Source organism: Cannabis sativa, chromosome 7 (genome assembly GCF_029168945.1).
Source record: "Cannabis sativa cultivar Pink pepper isolate KNU-18-1 chromosome 7, ASM2916894v1, whole genome shotgun sequence".
Taxonomy (NCBI): domain Eukaryota; kingdom Viridiplantae; phylum Streptophyta; class Magnoliopsida; order Rosales; family Cannabaceae; genus Cannabis; species Cannabis sativa.
Window position 1 is genome coordinate 25520324 of NC_083607.1, and position 24784 is coordinate 25545107.

The 24784-nt window shown below is 35.4% G+C and overlaps 1 protein-coding gene across 1 annotated transcript; it reads right to left on the minus strand.

Annotated features, from left to right (window-relative positions):
• Positions 1–387: 387 nt before the first annotated feature.
• On the minus strand, positions 388–1964 carry LOC133029184 (uncharacterized). The gene is made up of 2 exons (XM_061101677.1): positions 749–1964; positions 388–677 (listed from the first exon to the last, which is right to left on the minus strand). The coding sequence occupies exon 1, from the start codon at positions 1872–1874 to the stop codon at positions 1059–1061; it is 816 nt and encodes a 271-aa protein (XP_060957660.1). The 5' UTR covers positions 1875–1964; the 3' UTR covers positions 388–677; positions 749–1058.
• Positions 1965–24784: the final 22820 nt, after the last annotated feature.

The following is a 24784-nucleotide window of genomic DNA, read 5'->3' on the forward strand; positions in this document are numbered from 1 at the left end:
AGTCTGAGTAGGAGACATCGCGCGAAAAGCTTCAGCCATTTCCGCAGCCTCAGCTCCAAGCAGCGAGAAGTCGAAGTCAGGGACCTTGGAAAGAGTAGTGTAAATATAGTCAGACACAGCCTGATCGTACTGTTTCTTCCCACTCTCTTTTTCAGCATCCAAGTCGCGAGCCATCTCAGCGTTAGTGTCCTGCGACTTCTTAAGCTCGAGCTCCACCTGTTCTTTGGCCCTGTTGACTTCCTCGAGCTCCTTCTCCTTGGCCTTGTTAAGCTCCTCCATCCTCGCCACCTCCTGCTTCAGCTTCTTTATGCTCTCTTGAAAATGAACGTTCTGCCTCTTCAGCGAGTCAGTTTCCTTTGAAGGAGTGGCCGCGGCTTTCATAAACAAAGCCATGGATTGCACGGCCAGTTCAGTAGATCGAGAAGCAAGATCCTCGTATGGGATCTCAGCCAGTAATTTTTCCTGCATGGCCAGAAAATCGCGAGCCCGAACAGGAGAGTCGATGACGACTTTCTTCCCTTTGTCCTGAGTAGTCTTAGCCAACTTCTTGGAAGAATCTGCAGCAAGCGAAGTCATCACATCGCTCTTCCTCTTCTGGGCAACGACCGGCGAAGTCGCTGGTGTTCCACCCTTTTGCTTGATCTTCAGGACAGGGGCAGACTTCAAGAAAGTCATGTCTACAACACAAGGAACAGATAAGTAAAAATCACAATCCTATCCATCAATTTATAGCAAAAGGGCGAGTTACCTGAAGTTTGTCGAGGAGTTTGTTTAGAAAGACGTTTATCTATCCGCTCCTGCTGTTTCTCAGAAGGTTCTTTATATACTGGCTCCCGTTGAAGACTCGCGTTCTCAGGGATCAGTTTATGTTCTCGCAATTTGGCAGTCGTACACAGCAATCGCCAGTCGCGATCTTGTACCGGAAGACTCCCAAGAATTTCGGCTACCCCCTTCTTATTCGCGTCAAGCGTTGGTCGAGCTGGTCTATCTGCGATGACAACAAAGAAGAACGAGTTAGCAAAAGATCTCGAAAAGCAAAGTAACAAGTTTTATCTAAGTCAACAAAAATGCGACATACTGGGTCTACGATTAAAGTCAGTCCTGATCCCAGGAACCTTAAAAATATAAAACCATTTCGACTTCCAATCGCCCATGTTCGAGACCATCCCCTCAATACCGTTTATTTCAGAAGTCGCCCATTTACTAAAGCAAAAGAAGCCATTATGAAGACCCACGCTCTTTATGTCATAGAAGTAACTAAACTCCTCTACTGACGGAGCCCTATGGGCGTACTCCATGTACATCGCATAGAATGCTAGAACAGTGCGATAACTGTTGGGTGTTAGCTGAAAAGGCGATACGTCATAACGTCTGAGAATCGCTGCGACGAAAGGATGAAACGGGACCGATACACCACATCGAAGAATGGGTATTGAGATGACCACGTCCTCTGTAGGGATGATCGCAGGGTTGGTGAACGGAAGATGCGCTCTCTGAGAGGGTTTGGGACTTTGAAACGCGAGTCGCAACAAATTCAACCTCACAAAGGTAGTGAAGTCAGATTTGACGACTCTCGAAACTAGGTCTTCGCATGAGAAAGGTTCGTTCAATTGGGAGTCATCGACTGAGTCCGTCCCACTCCCTTCCGCTTCCTCTTCTTCCTCACCTGACTCGCGGATTGGAGTAGTCCATTCCTCCTCCACCTCCTCGACCTCGATGTCGGGAGCGTGTCTCGTATGGATGAGGTAGTCGCGTGCTGACACTGTGGATTCGCTATCCCGGATATCGATTGTCCCAGGTTCAGCGAGCTCCTGTACCATCCTCTCGATGTCTACGGAGGACATCGGACCTAGCTCTATCTCCGCAGCCTCCATTTCGGAGATGTCCGTAGGGAGAAAACTGTCTCTCTCTTGTGACGACTCCCCGTCAAAAGCGCGACCTCCTGAGCCGAGCTGCTGGTTGTCCGATAGATCGCTCATCTGAAAGATAGAAGATCTTTTCAGCGTGATGAATGTGTGAAAAAATAAAGATAAGTGATCTCACCCGCAGTAAACTATAAAAGTCGCATTCAGCAAGAAAGTCAGACTCTGTGCGAAAACTGACCCTTCTATCGATATGCGAGAAGAAATGTAATTATCTTTGGGTGAGTAATTCACGCATCCTCGGTTGTGCGGTATACCTCCAGAAACGGCTGGGCGTTTCCCAGTGACTCAAGAAGTATGCATTTTCGAGCATAACCCTGAAGTTACTGGGAGACACCCACCGTTTCGAGACAACCTACCAACCAAAGAGTACGATCATTCGAGCATTAACGCACGTCAACAAATGGCTGGGCGTATCACAGTATCTCAAGGGACATATAATCGCGTATATGGCCATTAGAATACTGTGACACACCCACCATTTGAAATGGCAATTAATACTCTTACCACTCAGCCCGCGACATGAAAAGATCCTAAAAGGTCTAATCAACAGTTAAACAGAAATAAGTTTGGAAACATGCGATTATTCAAGTTGTTCAACCGAACCCTCGCGAGTATTCAAATTGTTCATCCGAATGTCCGCGAGCATTCGAAGACGTGAATCAGTAGTGATCAGTTTTTTTTTTTTTAGCGGTTATGTCAATTTACAGGCCCTACACTATGAGTATTACCCAGTATCATTGGCCAAAAAACATAAATACCCACTAGCATACCCTCCTAAAAGAATTTTCCATAAGCACCCAAAACCAGAAAGAAAGCACATTTTCCCCAAAAAACAGAAAACGAAAATGCAGGGATTTAGAAGCTAACCTTTAGTTTCGATTCCTGCGGTTGTTCTCGATCACTTCTGAAAATGAAAATGCTGTGGAAAATGGCAGAAAAGTTGGAATGAATTTCTTTTTTCTGGGGTGTATATACTGGGGAGAAGTTAAGAGAAAGGAGGGAAAAATGGGATATTTGATTCGTATCAAAACGTTTAAATACCCACATCCCTTATTAATTGGGATCGTGACACGTGGCGGTCGGGATGCCTAAGGTCGCCCAATCTAACGGCCAATTATGGCCACGCCTACACGAAAACCGAAGGGTTTTTGTGACGTGGCATCCTAGAGATAATGAAAATTAATCATTACAGCCGTCATTTTTCGAAACCCTCGATGGGACAACCAAAAGGTCACCTCCTCGTGACAACCTTTCACCTGTCTCTCGAGCAATAGTTTCCCTCAGTGACCGCACTAGTCACATCGCGAAACTAGGGGCATGTGTTATAGTGAGATTTCTCTCACCTAGAAACTCGAGACTAGATTCCTCCTTAAAAGGACACGTGTATTCAGATTCCCAATGAAAGCTGAAATGTCCGTGAGAGACTTCTCGAAGTTTAGACCTCGCCCAGGAGAGGAACCAGCGAGGTATCGCGGATGCGACTTAATTCACACCGTATAACCGCAATCCTCATCATACAGGGTAGACCCAACTCGCATATGTCAGAACATGTGCGAGTGCCTCCCTCTATACCTCCGCGGCAAGTATAGAGGCCAATGCCCAATGATGCAGTTTTGGTCCCAATGACCCAATAGCCCTAACAGACTAATATAAGTTCGCATGTCCAGATGCTACCAACCTCAGCATGCGACGTCTGTAACGAGCGATCACCTAAGGACGCAGACGTTCCAAACGTACGTGCGACCCTACGAACTCAACAGACGGAACACGAACGGTCAACTCGCAGATGCGAAGGACGCATACGTTGATGAGTTCAGTAACTGTCATATATTTATTAATGTTAACGTTGTCTGAGTTTAATCATGACAATTTAATGTGTAAATAATGGATTAACAATAAATGTGATCCTCATGTAACCGATTGGGCACCTGCTTTGTATATAAAGGGGTGATCCACCGTGAAAATGCACCTACGAATCCCTTGCTACAGTGGACTAAGCAGAACGAAATCTGACTGAACCACTATAATTCACCGTCTCATCTATTTTTCCAGCTTTGTTGTTTGCTCTCGCATTCCTAATTCGAGTACTCGCCATTCTAGGTCGAATACTCGCATTTGTCATCTCTCAAATAATTCTCTCTTTTTCCAGTTAAATTGTACTTTTTGGTGTTGCGAAATATCAGTAACAACACTATATGTTCCACGATATAGATATGCTATTAATTATCCATTGTTATAATCCCAGTAATCAAAGATCTGTTGGAAATATATTTTACCAGGATCTTAGATCTACTCACAAGTATGCTGATTTAACAACCTAATATTGAACTTCTAAAACGATGAATTAAACACATAAAAGTTAAGAATAACTTACAGTGATGGCAGCGGAATTAAATGTCTCCTTCCACTCAGATCTCTAACCCTTGATTCCTGTCTGTAACAGAGTATAATCAAGATCTGAGCCCGAAAGTTCTTCAGTTGGATGTGATCCTTCACAGTCTTCCAAACTATAATGAGGTACTGACTGATGTGTGTGGGCACTTCTCTCTCACTAGGAATTTCGAAATTCTCTCTTGTTTTCTCTCTTGATTTCGTGTGATACAATATGCATACAAAAGCTTGTCAAAGCACACCAAGAGTAGAGAGAGGGGGCGGCTATAAATAGGAAAAGGGAAGAGCACAACTTTCCAAATAAACAGTTTCCTCTTTTACTCTGTAATTGAATAACTCCCTTATTTAGTGTGATCCACCACTTTCCTATTTAGACTAGGCTTTGATTAGCAATTATATGGAAATTTAAATTGAAAATAATAATTGGGAAACATGCAAGCATGTGGCCGGCCATGGTGTGTATGGGCCTCACATGGATTTTGCAGTTTCCTCAATTTTATTTCTATTTCTCCAAAAATGCCATTTTTCCAATTCTAATCTTTTAAATGCCAAAACTAATTATTTAATAACTAAAATAGATTATTAAATAATATTGCCATTTAAAATAATTATCAATTAGACATGCAAAGTCTCTTAATTAATAATTAAACCTAGAAACCCTCCTATTTACAATTTCATCCTTAAACTGTGAGAATTCACAAATTAGACATAGTCTAACTTTTAGAATTATAATTGATTAATCAGAAATCAATTACACAGTCTTACAAACAATATATTCTCAACTAGAATGGGGACCATGGATCTATATGCTGAGCTTCAAATAAGTTGAACCGATTTACCAAGTAAATCCCTAACTTATTAATTCCTTGTTGAATCCACTCTTAGAACTTGGAATTGCACTCTCAGACTTATATAGAGCATATCATATGTTTCACGATATCAATATGCTATCTCATTTAACCATTGTTATAATCTTAATGTGATTTAGAGATCCTCTATATAGATGATTTACATCGAGATGGGACCAATTTACCGTTTACACCCCTCAATGTATTTTGCCCCTTTGAACACTTAGTTACCTGTAAATGATGTTTTAGTGATCTGATATACAGTCACTGAAACAAGAGCTCATCCATTTACTTCTATTTAACTAAGCTCAAAAGGAATCATCACTTTACTTCTATACACTAGTAGAAGCTATAGATTTCCTTATTTATGTTCAGCACTCCCACTCAGTTATGCTATCATGTTCCCAAAATATATGTATTATCCTGACCCAAAGGTAGGCTTAACTAATAAATCAAAGAACATGAATAGCACTCCTGAGATTGAGCCTAAGCATATCAGGATTTAGATTCTCTTAATCTAAGATCAACTTCTGACATTGACTTGGAAAGATAAAACGGTAAGTTTACAATATCTTTGACCAAGTTCAATATCGGTCCAGTCCAATGTATACTCCATACATTCGAAACTAGTATACTTTGCCAATGTTCTGGAAAGAACATAACACTTACTCCAAGTGTAAGTATACTTCATCGCTAATTATCACATCAGTTTAAATCCAAAACACTGATAAACAGGGACCAAATCTTTTGAATCATATAATCACAATCACATTCCACTGTATTGACAATACTGTAATTGTGAATAACTATATGTTCTAGATTTAACTGATTTTGTGCATATATCAAGTATATATATTAAACCATAAACATGTAACATACATGTAATCATAATTCACTTCAAAATTCTAAATTGATAACTAATCAGATTGTAATGGGTTTTATTTAGGGCACAAAACCCAACAAACTCCCACTTGCACTAACATAAAACAAGTTGTGCATTACAATCAATCTTTTGCCTCGATCCTCTGATCAAGTGTATTATATTTGAATCCACCCATATATCTGGAACCAGGTTCATAAAACTTATGAAACCTCCTTAACTATATGCTTTACTCATCAAGGGATACTGAAATCCTTACTGCCCATTAAGTACATCTGAACAAACAGAAGACATATCTCTCAAATTTTAAAATTTGGAATTGAGATAATGCAGTGTAGAATTTTCTTCAGTAAAATAACTTTCTGGTAATTTCGAATTTACAAAGTTATGTCTTCTCTGATGAAGCTTGAATTATTATAGATGGGTTTTTACACTCTTCTATAATGATTCCTCCACCCCCAGAGTAACCACCATCTCATAATTCTTAATGAGTCAGCGTGGATATAGGGATCACTAATGCATAGTTCCTTAATAACACATAGGTCACGTTTATAAATCTTTCTTGATTGTCCCCTAATGTTCCCCATTTGATTACATCTCAGATGGCTCCCACTCAATAGCAGATGTCTGGTTAGAAACTTTTAACCTTTTACTATTGTTTCTGGGAACATCTCATTGTGACTTATTATCTTAATCTGAAACTATAAGTTTCTCTAAGACTAAGTCAACAAAATAGCAGTCTAGTATTTGAAGTGTAAAATACTTGCTAGAGATTTAAGCAATCAAATCAAGATACCATAATATGTTATGAGGATTAGAAATCTTGAATCAAGTCTTTCGAATAGACTATGCAAGAATTCTTCTATTTTATTCTCATAATTCTGATAAGTTATTTCTATCCATGTGAATGGTTAGACTTATTTTTATCAGAGGTGTTCTTAAGTTCCTATCACAATTATCAACCAAACAAAGATGGGTAAAGAATTTTAATATTCTCCCACTCAACTAAGGTAATGTGATACATTATCCAAGAACTTTAATGGTATCATTAACTATTACAACGGTAAATCTAAACTGGAACATATAATCAAGATCAGGGATTTATTCTGATAATAGCTAATTTATTATATTATTTCCATGTTTAACATTATGTGTTACAAAGGGTACTGTAGAATAAAGTCCACCCCTAAGTTTATAGAGATTATGATCCACCCCTAAAGGTTGTAAATCTCTAAGTGTTATAGAGAGTCTGTGGAGTTGAATATAATCCAGAGTTCATTAGATATAAAAGATCGTTTGAACTGCATATTATTCTTAACTTTTCTCCACCCCTATCAGATCAAAAGATCCTTTTATTAAACAAATTCTCAAATAATTGTTTTAGAATTAACAATTATTCATAAACATAGAAATAATTTCCAGTGTTTATGTAGTAATAACTCTGTAAGGAGTTTAAATACCTTTAGAATTTGTATCAATAATAAAAACACATACACATACAAACATAATAAATATAACAATTGGTAATAGGTAAGATAAAGTACTGAAGCAAAACTCATAAGTTGCAATTTATTTGAAAAAGATACTTTATTATAAACCAAAAATTGTTTGCAATATTATGAGAACCAAACAGGGAATAAAATCCCAAAACTTGAAATCCAAATTGTTTGACAAACTAAACAATTAATTCAAAAAAAAAGAGCTTCTTCTTTATCGTAGACGATCTCCATCCACCATCCAGCTTTCTAATCCAACTCGCTAAGACAGCATCCGAGTTTAAGAAGCTTTAGCTATAAGAAGAATAATAAACAAGGTTAGTAGTCCAGAATTAATAATCCAAAAGGATAATAATTCACTAAAAACACATCAGTTTATGAAGAAAATACCTTGTTTCTTTGCGAGATACTTAGGACATTGGGATTTCCAATGGCCTTTCTCATTGCAGTAGAAACACTTTCCTTTTAGTGTATCACTAGAAGCCCCAGCCTTTTTGTTCTTAGCTACTTTTGCAGCTTGAGCTCGCTTCTTGGCATTTTTCCACTTCTTCTTATGATTGGATTTGGAAGTAGAAGCAACATGTGCCTCAGGATTACTCGTCTTATTACCATTTCCAGAATTCTGAGGTTTATTCCCTCTTTTCTTGGGACCTCCAATCAAATTTTCATATGTCTGAAGGTCATTGACTAAAGTATGAAAGTCTTGTTCCTTCTTATTCATGACATAATTTGATGTGTAGGGCAGAAAATCTGGAGTCAGACTATTCAAAATGAGACTCACTTGAGTAGTCTAATCCATTTCAGCACCATGATTCTGGGCTTCCTGGAAATAACTAGCCATCTGGAGAAGGTGATCATGCACATTCTGATGGGGTTCCATCCGTGCGTTGATGAATTTCTTAGTCGCGTCAAAACGAGACTGGATAGATGCCATACCGAATAGCTCAGTTAACTGCGTCATGATTTCTGCAGCTGTGACAGTGTTTGCAAACCTTGTTTTCAAGGTGTCAACCATGCTGGAAAGCATGAAGTAACGAGCTTTATTGTTAGCATTCTGCCAACACTCGAACTTTTCTTTCACAGTTTTGGTTGCATTGTCACCTGGCTGCTCAGGGGACGGCTCAGTCAACACAAACGAGGCACTTTCACCTATGAGAGCAATATTAATGTTCTCTCTCCACTTTGGGAAGTTAGACCCATTTAGCTTATTTTCAGTTAAGAGTGACAATATGGAATTCGACATTGCAATTCAGGATACTACAAGATAACACATAGATATCAATTATGGTTCAACACAAAATCTTATTCAGAAATTATTAGCACATAGCAAGTAGGAATGACTAGAGAAAATACTAAAAAAAATTCAATCCTAAATAATTTCCAAGGTTTTCAACAAACTGATATCAGTGTCCCGTTTAGGCGAGAGTCAAAGCTATCATCTATTGAATAGAGTTGTCAGCCCATCTAAAATGACAAACATTCTAGCAACCTTTTATTCGATCGAAAAGAGAATCCGACGTTGTCCCGTTTAGGCGAGAGTCAAGGTCACTCCTATTTCATGAGCTTCTACCATTGTTTCATACGTTTGTAAGTCTTATACAGTAGCCACCATTAGGGTGATCAATACCAATATAAAACACTTACATACTTATCTTTCGAGATTAAACGGCGCTAACTTGCTAATGAACGTTCCTCCATTAGGGAGGATTACTCACTAAAACAATAGCTATGTAAAACCAACAATGGAGATCGAATATCTTAAAATAATAAAGCTCATTATTTAAAAATGTATTTTCTTCTATTATTTATTTATTTTAAATCTATATATATATTTATTAAATTTTAAATTTAGAATAAAATCTAAATAAAATTTAATTTAATATTTGTAAAATTAAACTTAGATGGTTAAGAAAATAAAATGAATTATTTCCATCTTAGTATTAACTTTCCAACAAATATTAAGAAAATTACTTAATTTAAGTTGTATTAATTTAAATTAATTTGCAACTCAAATTATAATTTTCTACCAATATATATATATTGTATTTCCAAAAATATACAATTTTCGAAATACATTAAAATAAATCAAACTTTACTAAGAAAAGATACTTCAGAAAAAATATTATCTATCTAGATTTTCTTGACTAATTAATCCAATTTCTAATAATATATTTCAGTTCCTTTATTTTAAATTAATCATTAAATGAAAAGATCATTGATTTAAGTTGATTCAAAATTAATTAAAATAATTAATTTACAACTTCAAAATCATCTTGCATAATTAAATGCAATTTTGAAGAAAATGATTAATAAAATAAATAAAATATATTTTGAAAATTATTCAAATTTAAGTTGTTATGGAAATACCCAACTTAAAATAATTTTCTTATTTAATTAAATATCATGAAAATAACAATACCTAAGTATCATTAAGAAAATCAACATAGATATTTAATTTTCAATTTAATCAAATGTATTAAATTCAGGAAATAAATAATTAAGTATAGAGAAGGCTTAATCATTAATTTCCAATTTAATATAAGGAAAAATATCCTTAATTGAATTGTACCAAAATTAACTATTAAACAATTAATTTCAGAATCAATGATATTTTCCTATATTAGAAATAATAATTAGTATAGAAATAACTATCTAGAAAATATCTCAATTCTACTAAGTATCTTTTCAAGATTTGGAAAATATCTGATTTAAGTTATTATAGAAAGAATCTATAATTTACAAACTTAAAATTTTCCAAACAAAATTTAATTAAATATCAAAATTAGGTGGTAACTACCTAATTTAAAGATATTCCCTTTTAAGTTTAAAACCAACTTAAAAAAATATCTTTTAAGAATCTTCAATAACTAATTCCTAGAATTCCTCAACTTAATATTATATTCAAAATATATTCAAATTTAAGTTTGAAGGAAAAATTAGTAATAACTAATTCAAAACTTAAATAGGAATATTTAATGAAGTAAGTTTCAGAAAGAATCTAGTTAGTTAAAATTCTTTATTTAAATAAATACAAGAAAAATACAAATAGTTTATCTAGAAATGAAATTCATTAAACTATGTTTTTCTTAAATTAATTTCGAAGAAATTAATTATGTTGCTATTCAATTTTATTAGGTCAAACTAGTATAATTAACCTAGCACAGTTATCCAAATCAGGCAAATGGGCCTTCACAATTGGGGTTCTTCATGTGAGGGGGGGCTGGGTCCAGTATGTCGTACCCACTTCTAAGGCTCCCAACTCTCACACAAGGCCCAAAAGAGAGGAATTTAACCTTAAAATGAACAACTGTTATTAATTGAATAGGCCCATTAACTAAATGAGCCTAAATAAAATCTATCAGGTTATGACATTTTATTTAGCAACAACAACCTATATGTATCTATAACAGAAATTAAACATATAGGCTCACACAGGCACACAGATTTGGATGGATCCTATCATGTTTCTAGGTCATACACAGATGAAAGAAGAATGTAAAATTTACCTGTTACAAATTATTCACTTGATCTATCATCAATTGAACCATGGGTTAAAATCAGATCATTTGATCTGTCAACAAGTTAACCCTAGCAATTTAGATCAACCAATAATAGGTTTTAGAAAACTTACAAATAATCTAAAACACATACTCCTGCAACAAGGTTAGATTTGGATAGTTGGATGTAGGATTTATTTAATTTTAAATATATATTTCGAAAAATAAAATTTAAAAAATTAAACCTACCATTTTGAAAAATTAGGTTTTGGGTAACCTAAATGTCATTTCAAAATAAATTGCTAACTTTCCTTTTAAATTTCATGTTATTTAATAAATTAAATAATAAAATAGAAAATAGTAAATACATACCCTTTTCTTGTTTTACAATTTAATTTAAGTAAAATTAACAAAATTTAAAAGGTAACAAAAATACCTTATTTCCTCTTTTAAAATATCATGATTATTTTAATCTTATTCTAATTAAGGTCAAGTTACCAAAAGAAATAATATCTGACCTTAAAAAAAATAAAATAATCAAATTTTAAAGGAAATAAGAAAAGAGGTAAGCAATACTTGATTTTATCCTATTTTCAAATTTAAATTACACTAATATCTAAAATTAATTTTAAAAAATAAAATTAATTTATTTCTGATAATTAGATTTGAAAATTGAAAAACAAAAATCAAAACTACACAAAAAATCAAAAGTCAATTCCATGAAATAGCATGAAAAATCGAAGAAAACGAAGAAAAATTGCAGGTGGTACGGACAGCATGCTGTCCGCGCGCGTGGAAGGGGAGAGACAGCCCAGAAAACTGGGCGCAAGCACCCCTGCGCATGATTTCCGCGCGCGTAGGGAAGGTGCTCACCACCTCGATTTTTCCCGATTTTCAAAAATTCATAACTAATTCAAATTAAATCGAAATCGAGTTCTGTAAAAAAGTAAATTGCTTAGAATTTTCCAAACTATCCAATAAAAATAATTCCAGATATAGAAAATCAATTATTTTTCCCAGAATTCACAAACATCAATCAAACATCAATATGACACATCATGAAACCATCCAAATCACAAACAAATCGTTTTAAGTCCAAATTTCTTGCAAGCAAATCAATTACCATGGCTCTGGTGCCAGTTGTTGGAAATATATTTTACCAGAATCTTAGATCTACTCACAAGTATGTTGATTTAACAACCTAATATTGAACTTCTAAAATGATGAATTAAACACATAAAAGTTAAGAATAACTTACAGTGATGGCAGCGGAATTAAATGTCTCCTTCCACTCAGATCTCTAACCCTTGATTCCTGTCTGTAGCAGAGTATAATCAAGATTAGAGCCCGAAAGTTCTTCAGTTGGATGTGATCCTTCACAGTCTTCCAAACTATAATGAGGTACTGACTGATGTGTGTGGGCACTTCTCTCTCACTAGGAATTTCGAAATTCTCTCTTGATTTTGTGTGATACAATATGCATACAAAATCTTGTCAAAGCACACCAAGAGTAGAGAGAGGGGGCGGCTATAAATAGGAAAAGGGAAGAGCACAACTTTCCAAATAAACAGTTTCCTCTTTTACTGTGTAATTGAATAACTGCCTTATTTAGTGTGATCCACCACTTTCCTATTTACACTAGGCTTTGATTAGCAATTATATGGCAATTTAAATTGAAAACAATAATTGGGAAACATGCAAGCATGTGGCCGGCCATGGTGTGTATGGGCCTCACATGGATTTTGCAGTTTCCTCAATTTTATTTTTATTTCTCCAAAAATGCCATTTTTCCAATTCTAATCTTTTAAATGCCAAAACTAATTATTTAATAACTAAAATAGATTATTAAATAATATTTCCATTTAAAATAATTATTAATTAGACATGCAAAGTCTCTTAATTAATAATTAAACCTAGAAACCCTCCTATTTACAATTTCATCCTTAAACTGTGAGAATTCACAAATTAGACATAGTCTAACTTTTAGAATTATAATTGATTAATCATAAATCAATTATAGAGTCATACAAACAGTATAGTCTCAACTAGAATGGGGACCATGGATCTATATGCTGAGCTTCCAATAAGTTGAACTGATTTACCAAGTAAATCCCTAACTTATTAATTCCTTGTTGAATCCACTCTTAGAACTTGGAATTGCACTCTCAGACTTATATAGAGCATATCACATGTTTCACGATATCAATATCCTATCTCATTTAACCATTGTTATAATCTTAATGTGATTTAGAGATCCTCTATATAGATGATTTACATCGAGATGGGACCAATTTACCGTTTACACCCCTCAATGTATTTTGCCCCTTTGAACACTTAGTTACCTGTAAATGATGTTTTAGTGATCTGATATACGATCCAATCGAAACAAGAGCTCATCCATTTACTTCTATTTAACTAAGCTCAAAAGGAATCATCACTTTACTTCTATACACAAGTAGAAGCTATAGATTTCCATATTTATGTTCAGCACTCCCACTCAGTTATGCTATCATGTTCCCAAAATATATGTATTATCCTGAACCAAAGGTAGGCTTAACTAATAAATCAAAGAACATGAATAGCACTCCTGAGATTGAGCCTAAGCATATCAAGATTTAGATTCTCTTAATCTAAGATCAACTTCTGACATTGACTTGGAAAGATACAACGGTAAGTTTACAATATCTTTGACCAAGTTCAATATCGGTCCCGTCCAATGTATACTCCATACATTCGAAACTAGTATACTTTGCCAATGTTCTGGAAAGAACATAACACTTACTCCAAGTGTAAGTATACTTCATCGCTGATTATCACATCAGTGTTATTCCAAAACACTGATGAACAGGGACCAAATCTTTTGAATCATATAATCACAATCACATTCCACTGTAATTACAATACTGTAATTGTGAATAACTATATGTTCTGGATTTAACTGATTTTGTGCATATATCAAGTATATATATTAAACCATAAACATGTAACATACATGTAATCATAATTCACTTCAACATTCTAAATTGATAACTAATCAGATTGTAATGGGTTTTATTTAGGGCACAAAACCCAACATGATCCTCTATAGATGATCTACATTGCATAGGGATAAAATTATCGTTACACCATTTCAATGTATTTTTATCCTTAAAACACTTGCCACCTATAAATGATATTTTAGTGAAATAATATAATCACTAAAATGAGATCTCAATCATTTGTCTCTATTCAGCAAGCTCGAAGGAAATCATCGTTTCACTTTTAAATACCTATAGAAGCTATAGATTCCATATCTATGTTTAGCGCTCCCACTCAATTGTACTATCGTGTTCCCAAAATGTACGTATCACCCTGACCAAAAAGTAGGCTTAACTAACAAATCAAAAAACATGAATAACACTCTTGAGATCGAACCTAATCATGTCAGGATTAAGATCATTTGATCTAGGATCAACTAGGTGATATTGAATTGAATAGATATTACGGTAAATTTATCATATCTAATCAAAGTTCAATATCTGTCCCTTCCAATGTATACTCCATACATCCGATATTGGTAAACTTTGCCAATGCCCTGGAAAGGACATAAAACTTATCCAAGGTGTAAGAATACCTATCGCTGATTATCATGCCAGTCTAAATCCAGTGAACTGACAAATTAGGGAATTAAACTTTTGAACATATAATAATGATTACATTCCACTGTGGTGACAACATTATAATCATGAACAAATACATATGTTCTGGACCTAACAGAATTTATACATCAAACATAACCATGAAATAAATCATGTGAACCGTGGAACATAAAATATAATTTCTGATCTTTATTAACTAGTAAATCTGATTATATTGAAATGGGTTTTATTTAGGGCACAAAACCCAACAAACTCCCACTTGCACTGATATAAAACAAACAGTGCATTTCAAATAATCTCAACGCCTTTATATACAAATCAAGCGTAGTATGTAGTATACTCTTCGTAATAGGATCTGACAGGTTGTATTGAATACAATCTTTTCTCCACCATTACATTTCCTTAATCACAAAATTCTTGATATTGTGAAATTCCTCTCTATATGTTTACTCCTTTAGGGATACTGGATTCTTTACTTTTTGGCAACTACTTTTCCGTTAACCAGGAAGTAACACTAGTAGTTAATAAATGTTTGAACAATGATAAAAATGTATAGAACTTTCCTTAGACTGAATAAGTATCTTTCCTGCAACTTTAACATTCAGTCTCTCTGGTAGACTTAGAGACTTCAGATAGGTTTTTACACTTCTCCAAAATCACTACTCCACCCTAGAGTAATCACCATCTCATTAGCAAACTTTCTAGCACTAAGGCAAGTCTAGAAATCTTATTTGGTGTAGTCTAAGAGTATTAAATACACCCTTATCGACTAACATATAGTTCCTCTTCTTGATCTTAAGATTCACTTGATTGTCTTCCAATGTTCCTTTCTGGATTAATCTGACACCTACTCATTACTCCCACTCAACAGTAAGTGTCTGGTCTAAGGCATACTAAATCACATCTGAGACCTCTCACTGTGGATTCAAGAAATTTCTTTATGGCTTTATCTTTTCTGGAATAGTAGAAACTTTTCCTTAGATAAATGAAATCTATGTCTAGAAGTCGAAAAGCTTCTATAGATTTCCATTAGAAAAATGCTCCAGTAACTTATTAAAGTAAATTGCCTGCACTAGAGTAAGTAAATTACCACGCATACCACAAGCCATAGGTTTACATAAACTCAAACCTATAATACTATGAACAGGAAGTTTTGTTAAGTCCATTGAATAGATTTATTTTCAAAATTTTGTTTCTTGTCCTTGTAATAGAAAGCTTTTGGTTGTTCCACATGAATGGTTTTAACCATAGTTCTCTAGGCTTTGCTTCTTAGTTTCTTATTGGGACAATCCATTACTTGTTTAAACTAAAAATGGATTTTTATCACAAGTGTCTTCCAATTCATAGCAGGGCGAGTTCCTTGAAACCCTCCCACTACGACAAGGTACCGTGACTTTTGTCTAAGAATACTAAATGTATTCTAAATGGTGTGCATCATATATTTTGGAGGTTCCCCACCTTTAACCAACCAATACCTACCCTGCAGCTTAGGGATTGGGCCAATCGTATCTCTCATTGCCAACCTCAAGATGGAATATTTGCAAGTTGGCAACGAGAGAGAACTTCATTATGTATGGCCCCTACCCTTCCACGGTCAAACCTCAAGGTTCAATTGATAATATTTCTCTTAGGAAGAAATCAAAAATCAAAAGGAAAGAACTCGAGAGTCAGAGTCTAACAGGACTGTCCGCCTAGCAGTTGTTGATGGCAAGGGTAAGGCATTTTTAATGAGGAAAGTGAAGATTCTTCTTCAGATGATGATGGTATTCCATAGAGCCCTCTCTAGAATGATACTTCTGGGCAGGCCGAGGGTAAAACTTCTTTACTTTCTACCTTTTGAAGTTAGTGTCTGAACACTGGCCTGGGGTATTTTCCTTCTTGATCTTAGTTAGAGCAAGGTTATCGCATTCCTGTGTAATTGTTTGGTTTCATGTGATACATCCCACTCAACTTTTTGTTGGGAACTTCACGCACAAATGAAAAATTGATGTAACAACTTTTAGGTCATATAGAGACGGTCGGCCTAACATGAAATTGAAAGCCGAAGGGACATCAATAATCAGGAATCGGGCCATTACAGTTTTGCTCCTCGGAGCTTCTCCAACAGTATACGGTGGGGGGATTAGTCCAAGGGGTGCAATACTTTGGCCGAAGAAACCATATACGAGCTGAGTGCAAGGGATTAAGTTCTTAACTTGGAGTCCCATCTTCTCATAAGTTGTTTTAAACAGAATGTTCAAGGAAGCTCTATTGTCTATAATAGTTCATGCCACCATCTTGTTTGCAATTTGCACTTCCACGACCAGGGGTTGTTGTCTGGGAAGATGATGTGGTTGGCATCTGCTTTAGTGAATATTACTGTTGGCTCCCTTACACGTGGTAATTTAGGTTTCCTTTCTTCAACAACCAAGATTGCTTCATTTTGTTCATACTGCAAGGCTTAGGTATTCTTTTCTCTAGCTTTTCCTGAGTCTCTAGCAAGATACAGACCCCCAATGATTACCTGTAAATGCTCGTCCACTAGTGGGGGCATCAATTGGTTCTGGTATTTTTTGCTTGGGCGGCCGTTTGATTTTGGTCAACCTTGACATACTTCTATAAATGTGGGTTATTTTTTCTAATTAAAAACTAAATTTCTCGCTTTATATTATTACATTCGTTTGTGTCGTGGCGGTAATCTACATGAAAGCGGCAAAACTTTATTGTATCTCTTTTGCTTACATCCTTTTTCATGGGAGATGGCTTCTTGTATGACACCATAGACTGAGTTGTTGCATAGATTGTCTCTATGTTGTTTGTTGGGACTACGAAAGCAGTACATTTAGAGGCATTTTCTCAGGGGTGTTGCTTGGCATTGCCGATGAATTTTCCTTTCTTTCCATTACCCTTCCTGTTGTTGTTGTTAGACCTCTTCCCATTTAAATTTAAACTGTTGGGATATTATGGATTCTGTAAGGACATCCCTGCGGTCATGGTGCGTTGTTGATTTTTCTTTTGCCCAACAATATTCACGTGTCGAATAGCTTCTTTGAGCTCAATGAACCCATCTACTCTATCTAGAAATTCAGCCATTGATCCCACAATTAGCCTTTTAATATATTTCCACAACTCTCTGAGAGGCTCCATGGCCCATTGTATTGCAGCTAGTCTTCCTTCTTCAATCAGCCCTTAAATTTTGTGGCTTCGATCATAAACCTGCTAATATAAGCTCAAAGGGGTTCTCCTGGCATTTTCTTTACTTCTACCAGGTCTTCCAAGTGTGAGAGGAGCTGACGGGAGGAGGAAAATTATGCATGGAACTCTAATGAGAAGGCATTCCATGAGTTAAACCTTCCTAGAGTCACTTTGAATAAAATTGTTCGGCGGCCTCTGTGAGTGTGGCAGGAAAGATTATACACCGTACATCGCCTCTTACCCCTGTAGATCCATCTGCATCTCAAAATATTTTATGTGTGATAAATGATCTTCTTTTTTGTAAACGTTTTCCAGGTTGGCATTTTGAACATTGGGGTAACTCAAGAACTTTAATTTTAGGGGAGAAAGGTGATCCGTGTGCCCGGTTGAGTTCGAGATCAGTGAGTTTTAGGTCGGTCAGGCCTTGTACCATATTTTTAAGTTAATCTATTTGTGCTTGCACAAGTGGATTAACTTGTTTAGCTTGTTGACTGGCCTATGTCACATTGGGATTTCTTTGAACTAGATCTTGGGTACGGATACCTGGTTAGACAATCGCTGGAACATTTTGTCCGTCTAGGCCCCTTCTGCAATTTTGATCGCTCCTGAGGTCATGTGCGGTACCCAACCTATCAAACACGAAAGTACCAGGTGGTCTTGGAGTTTGACTTTTTGGCCGATAGGTTGGCCTGAGACCTCGGTAGTGGTGACGTTGTTAGAATGTGTGATTCCTCTTAAAGGACAGTCTGGTACGATCTGACCGTCTACCGTTTGCCCCACAATTTGGACTTGTGGCCTTGGATTGGATGACTAACCACTGTGAGTTTGTGCGGTATGCCCAGCCACATACCCTTCTGGTTCATTTAAGGGAATATTGGATGCAGTAGCTTGTTGTTGATTGGTGACTTGGTAAGCCCTTCTTATCAGTACGGTGGCCTGCCTAATACGACATTAATGGCTGTCTGCTAAGCCCTCATAATCTTTATCTCCTAGTTCCTTCATTCTATTAATTGACATCTTTGTTCGTTGAATGCAAGGTTTATGGCTACTTAGAGGTCTTCCTGATCAAGATGCAAAGTGTTATTATGATCTTGTATGAGCCCAAGTGCCTCTTACAGATTTTGTAGTTCAGTGTCGTCTCCAACTGGTCTTTGAGTATTAGTAGTGGATGGAACTTCAATGCTGGGAATGGATTTATCGACTGCTAAACTGGTTTTTCTAGTCTCTTGTACACATGGTGTGATCCCAACAAGAGGAGATGTCACTCCGTGGCCTACAGTAGGAGGTGTTGGGAATTATTTTACCAGGATCTTAAATCTACTCACAAGTATGTTGTTTAAACATCCTAAATATGAACTTTCTAAAACGATAAATTAAACACATATAAAGTTAAGAAAACCTTACATTGATACAGCGAAATTAATGTCTCCTTCCACTAAGATCTCTAACCCTTGATTCCTTTCTGTAGCAGAGTATAATCAAGATCTGAGCCCGAATGTCCTTCTTCTTCAAGTTTGATCCTTCACAGTCTTCCAATCTATGATGAGTTATTGCTTGCTGTGTGTGGGCACTTACTCTTTCACTAGGGTCACGAAAAAGATGAAGAGAAAAGAGAGAGAGGTATTTCGGCCAATGTATAGAAAGTGGGGAAGGCTCAGTTTTTCTGAAGAGAGAAATTTCTGTCTGATTACTAATGAAAGCATGTTATGAGACTGAGCCATCACTTTCTATTTATAGGCAGCTACTAGTTCTAAGTTAGGATTTATTTGGCATTAAAATAATGAAAATAATAATTTGAAAAAGCTATTTAAGTGGCCGGCCATATGGTGTTATTGGGCCTCACTTAATTTTGCAATTTTATCAAATTTTATCTCTATTTTCTCAAAAATGCCAATTTTCCAATTCTAACCTTTTAAATGCCAAAACTAATTATTTAATAACTAAAATAGATTATTAAATAATATTATCATTTAATTTAAATATTAATTAGACATATAAAGTCCATTAATAAATAAATAAACCTAGAAAACTCTTTTCTTTACAATTTCACCCCTGCTTAGTGAAAATTCATAAAATTAGACATAGTCTAACTTTAGAATTATAATTGATCAATCACGAATCAATTAATGAGTCTTACAAGCAGAATGTTCTCAACTAGAATGGGGACCATGGATCTATATGCTGAGCTTCCAATAAGTGAACCAAATTTACCAAGTAAATTCCTACTTAATAATTCTTCGTTGAATCCACTCTTAGAACTTAGAATTGCACTCTCAGACTTATATAGAGCATATTGTATGTTCCACGATATCAATATACTATCTCATTTAACCATTGTTATAATCTTATTGTGATTTAAAGATCCTCTATATAGATGATTTACATCGAGATGGGATTTCTTTACCGTTCTCACCCCTCAATGTATTTTGCCCCTTAAAACACTTAGCTACCTGTAAATGGTGTTTAGTGATCTAATAATTAGTCAGTTAAACAAGAGCTCATCCATTTACTTCTATTTGCTAAGCTCGAAGGGAATCATCACTTGACTTCTATACACCAGTAGAAGCTATAGATTCCATATTTATGTTCAGCACTCCCACTCAATCATACTATCATGTTCTCGAAATATACGTATCACCCTGACCCGAAAGTAGGCTTAACTAATAAATCTAAGAACATGAATAGCACTCCTGAGTTGAGCCCAAGCATATCAGGATTTAGATTCTTTTAATCTTAAGATCAACTACTGATATTGACTTGGAAAGATATGTATAACGGTAAGTTTGTAATATCTTAACTTAGTTGCAATATCGGTCCAGTCCAATGTATACTCCATACATTCGAAACTAGTATACTTTACTAATGTTCTGGAAAGAACATAACACTTACTCCAAGTGTAAGTACACATCATCGCTGATTATCACATTAGTGTAAATCCAATAACACTGATGAAACAGGGACCAAAACTTTTGATTCATATGATCACAATCACATTCCACTGTGTTGACGATACTGTAATTGTGAATAAACATATGATCTGGATTTAACTAATTTTGTGTGTATGAACGTAATAAACATATTAAACATATTAAACCATTAGCATGTAGAATTCATGCAAACATCAATCACTTCAAATTTCTTATATTGATAACTAATCAGATTGTAAAGAGTTTTATTTAGGGCATAAAACCCAACAGGAGGTTGTGTATTAACCTACTCGAGGTTCGTCCCTGGTGGTCCTCTCATGTCTCCAGGAGTTTGCACATTGGGATCTGTCACCATTGGGCCATCCTGATCAGCAAGGCCTCACCTTGAGTTTGTACTACCATCTTGTTTATTTGTCAAAACTTAAGACAAAGGCTTGTGTTTCTGCTCTCAATGAAAGCACCAAAATATTAACCTCACTTCTAGCCAACGACAGTGAGTCAAAAATAGAGCGATTAGATAAGATAGATAAAAGAAAACAAAAATTATAATAAAATAAAGTGAACACTAGATTTTAAAGAGGTTTGGCCCCGTAAGTATGGCAATAGCCTACTCCCCTTGTATTGTATTGTTTTGAAAGAAGGAACGAAGCGTTCCTCCTCTTGAAAGCTCTTACAATTGATATTTGAATAACTTTCTCTCTTAGATAACTCTTTTCTCTCTAGAGCATATTTTTGTAGAAATTCTCTCGACCCCCTTCATAGTGAGGCTAGGTCACTATTTATAGGGACTTAATACATGGGGATGGTTTCCCTTTTGCTTATAATGAGTAATATAGGAAACTACATTAATTCTATAACTACAATGCAAAGAATAGGAAATTAGAATGTGTTGTTGCTGTTCTTCGACTCAATTTCCGCGATTATAGGGATTGTCTTGGCGTCTGGACACAACGAGATTCATCTCTAAAATTGGCATCTTTCATGCTTCTCTCAACATAAGTACATCTGCATCTTGGTTGGACATCTACCTCATCAACTTGCTCCGTCATCCGAGCACTATGGATATTGACCAACCATAACTGAGCTGCTAGGAGTATTTTCCATCGCCCAGGTATTGAAAACATGAGACACGTGTCATTCATTTCTATTGCCACATCAAGGTGCAAAAAATAGGATAACACTTATCAATGGCAAATTCAAAGCAGAGATGTCAAAGAAAAGAAGATGAGGCTTATATGGAGAGAGATGACCAAAGTTCTAAATAGTATGTCATGCAAAAATCCAGACACTTGGCTAGACGAGGCCGCTCGATAAAGATCCCTACAAGCAAGATGATTGCTAAAAAGTCCTTATCTAAACAGATGTGTGAACAAGGACTGGGGGTAAATGTTATCCAAAATTTTATCCACCTGACATTGCATGTCCATGTAAGTTGAGACTGAGGACATGTGGAATACAACCTTGTCAATAGCAAGACAAAGTCTCTTTACAAGGCATGGTAAAATTGTCGAGAAACAAGAAAAAGGAGTTAAACAAGCCATCAAGAAGCTACAAAACCATGTCTGGTCGGCCAAGGGGAGTATATAGGCTAGCCAAAGGAAGCTTGTATGGCTGGCCAAGAATTGAACACAAGCTTGTTGGGCAATACGGTGCCTGTCAGACCAAGATGGGCTTGTTTGACCAAGGAAGACTCACATTTGCAAGAAAAGTAGTACAAAGGCTGGCCAACACATGCTAAGGTTGGCCAACACATGCAAAGGAAGGCCCACACATAATAAGGTTGGCCAGCACATATTAAGGTTGGCCAGGACAAACCAAGGCTGGCGAAAACGTACAAAGTATGGCCAACACATACTATGGCTGGCCAACACATACTAAGGCTAGCTAGGACATATTAAGGTTGACAAACACATACAAAGGCTAGCCAGCACGTACCAAGACTTGCCAGCACGTACCAAAGTTGGCAGGTACATGGAAAGCTATCAGGCACATGGAAAGCCAGTAGGCACATGGGAAAGCTAGCAAGCACATAGAAAGTTGGCAGCCACATCCCAGGGCTGCATGAGCAATACCTTGCCAGCCACAAGAGTGCATAAGCTGGCCAGGTTCTGCAAAATAAGGGTAGGCGGGTAGAGTGTCCAGCTCCTCTTCTAGCAGAGACTTTTGGTATCTTTGCAGCTTTCAACCTAGACAGTCACTCTTAACTATGATTTGGCTACAACAACCCACAACAATAGGGTTTCAACTCCATATATGTACTTATTCTTTAGGAACAATTAATAGGTTATTTTCTATATATATAATATGTAAATAAGAGGTGATATCTCCTCATTTTAAGGGATATCAACATAATTTGAACTAGATTTGTTGTAAGTCCTACACTATATAAAAGGCATTAAGTCTCACTCAAAACTTAAGTCATGCTAAGTCATTCTAAGTGCTACAAAGGCTTTATTATGCCTCATACATGTGCTCCTCTCTCTCCCTCTCTTAAGTCGCATATCTGATCTATGTCTCCTAGACACTAAGTGTTCTATTCTTTAGTGCTTCACAAGAACTCATCAACTCTTGGTCTACATAGCATTGTTCTCACTATTGTAAAGAGAGCCATAGCTAGAATCATAAGGTTGTTACCTATGATCTACATGGTATTATCTCTAGAATCAATACAACTAAAAGGGGAGTAGGTCATTACCCGCTAAACAAGGGGGACAGACTTCTATAAATCTTTGTCTCTCTTTTATCATTTATTGTTCATAATTACATCTGGTGATTATCTATCATAAATACGACTCTGTTGCTGGTTCACCGAATTCTGAGTCAACACTAAGGATGCAAAATAAATTTCATTTATTTTCAGATCAACTTAAGTTATTAATATTTATAATTCGATATATCTAAATTACTAATTTTAATCAAGTAAATATATTGATATTGAAATAAATAGATTAAAATAAAATAGTAAAAAAATAATACTTAAGTTGTAAGTTAATTTTTTAATTAATTTTAGATCCACTTAAGTTAGTAATTTTCATAGTAAGATTTTGAAAATTTATACTTAGGTTCAAAAATAATTTATTTATTTTCAAATCTACCTAATAATTTTCATTAATATAGATTAAAATTTATACTTTGAATATAAAATTAATTTTATAATGATTTCATTTTTAAGTTAATAATTTTAATAAATATATTAAATTAAATAGTAAAAAATATAGTAGAATAAAAATACTACTTTGTACAAATAATGAGCTTTATTTTTATGAGCATTCGATCTTAATTGTTGGTTTACAAGGTAAATTTTCTAGTAGGACCTCAAGGCACTTGTCATCCCCCTAATAGGTGGTCACCATTAAACAATTTAACATCGTAAGATATCGAAAGATAAGTACTTCATAGATTCATTTTTTAGTAGACTCATCCCTATAGATGACTACTTCGAAAAATATTTGTGAGTATGAAACAATGGTAGAAGCTCAGGAAATAGGAATGAGCTTGACTCTCACATAAACGGGACAACGTCAGATTTTTTTTTTATTGATAAAAGGTTGCTAAAATAGTGTCCATTTTAGAAGAGCTCACTACTCTATTTAACTAGTGATATCTTTAACTCTCGCCTAGACGGGACGGTGTATATCATTTAGTTGAAAACTTTAGAAAATTTAAAATATGTTTAGTTTTAGTATTTTTCTTATATTTTCCATACTTGATTATGTGTTAATAATTTTCCAAATACATGTGAATAGAATTTATATTGAATATTGCTTTAATTTATGTTATTGATTATGAAGTATCAATTTTGAATCTTTATTGTTGGTCCAACTTAATAATTTAGATGGTCATGTTGGGGATTATTTTACCAGGATCTAGATTTACTACCATGTATATTACTTAACATCCTAAATAAGAATTTCTAAAACAATAGAATTGAAACACATATAAAGTTCAAGAAACCTTACATTGATTGCAGCGGAATATAATAACTCCTTCCACTCAGATCTTTAAACC

What these genes read in the sequence shown, in the direction of transcription:
- LOC133029184 (XM_061101677.1), bottom strand. Translation starts at nt 1,874, where the DNA reads ATGGAGGCTGCGGAGATAGAGCTAGGTCCGATGTCCTCCGTAGACATC.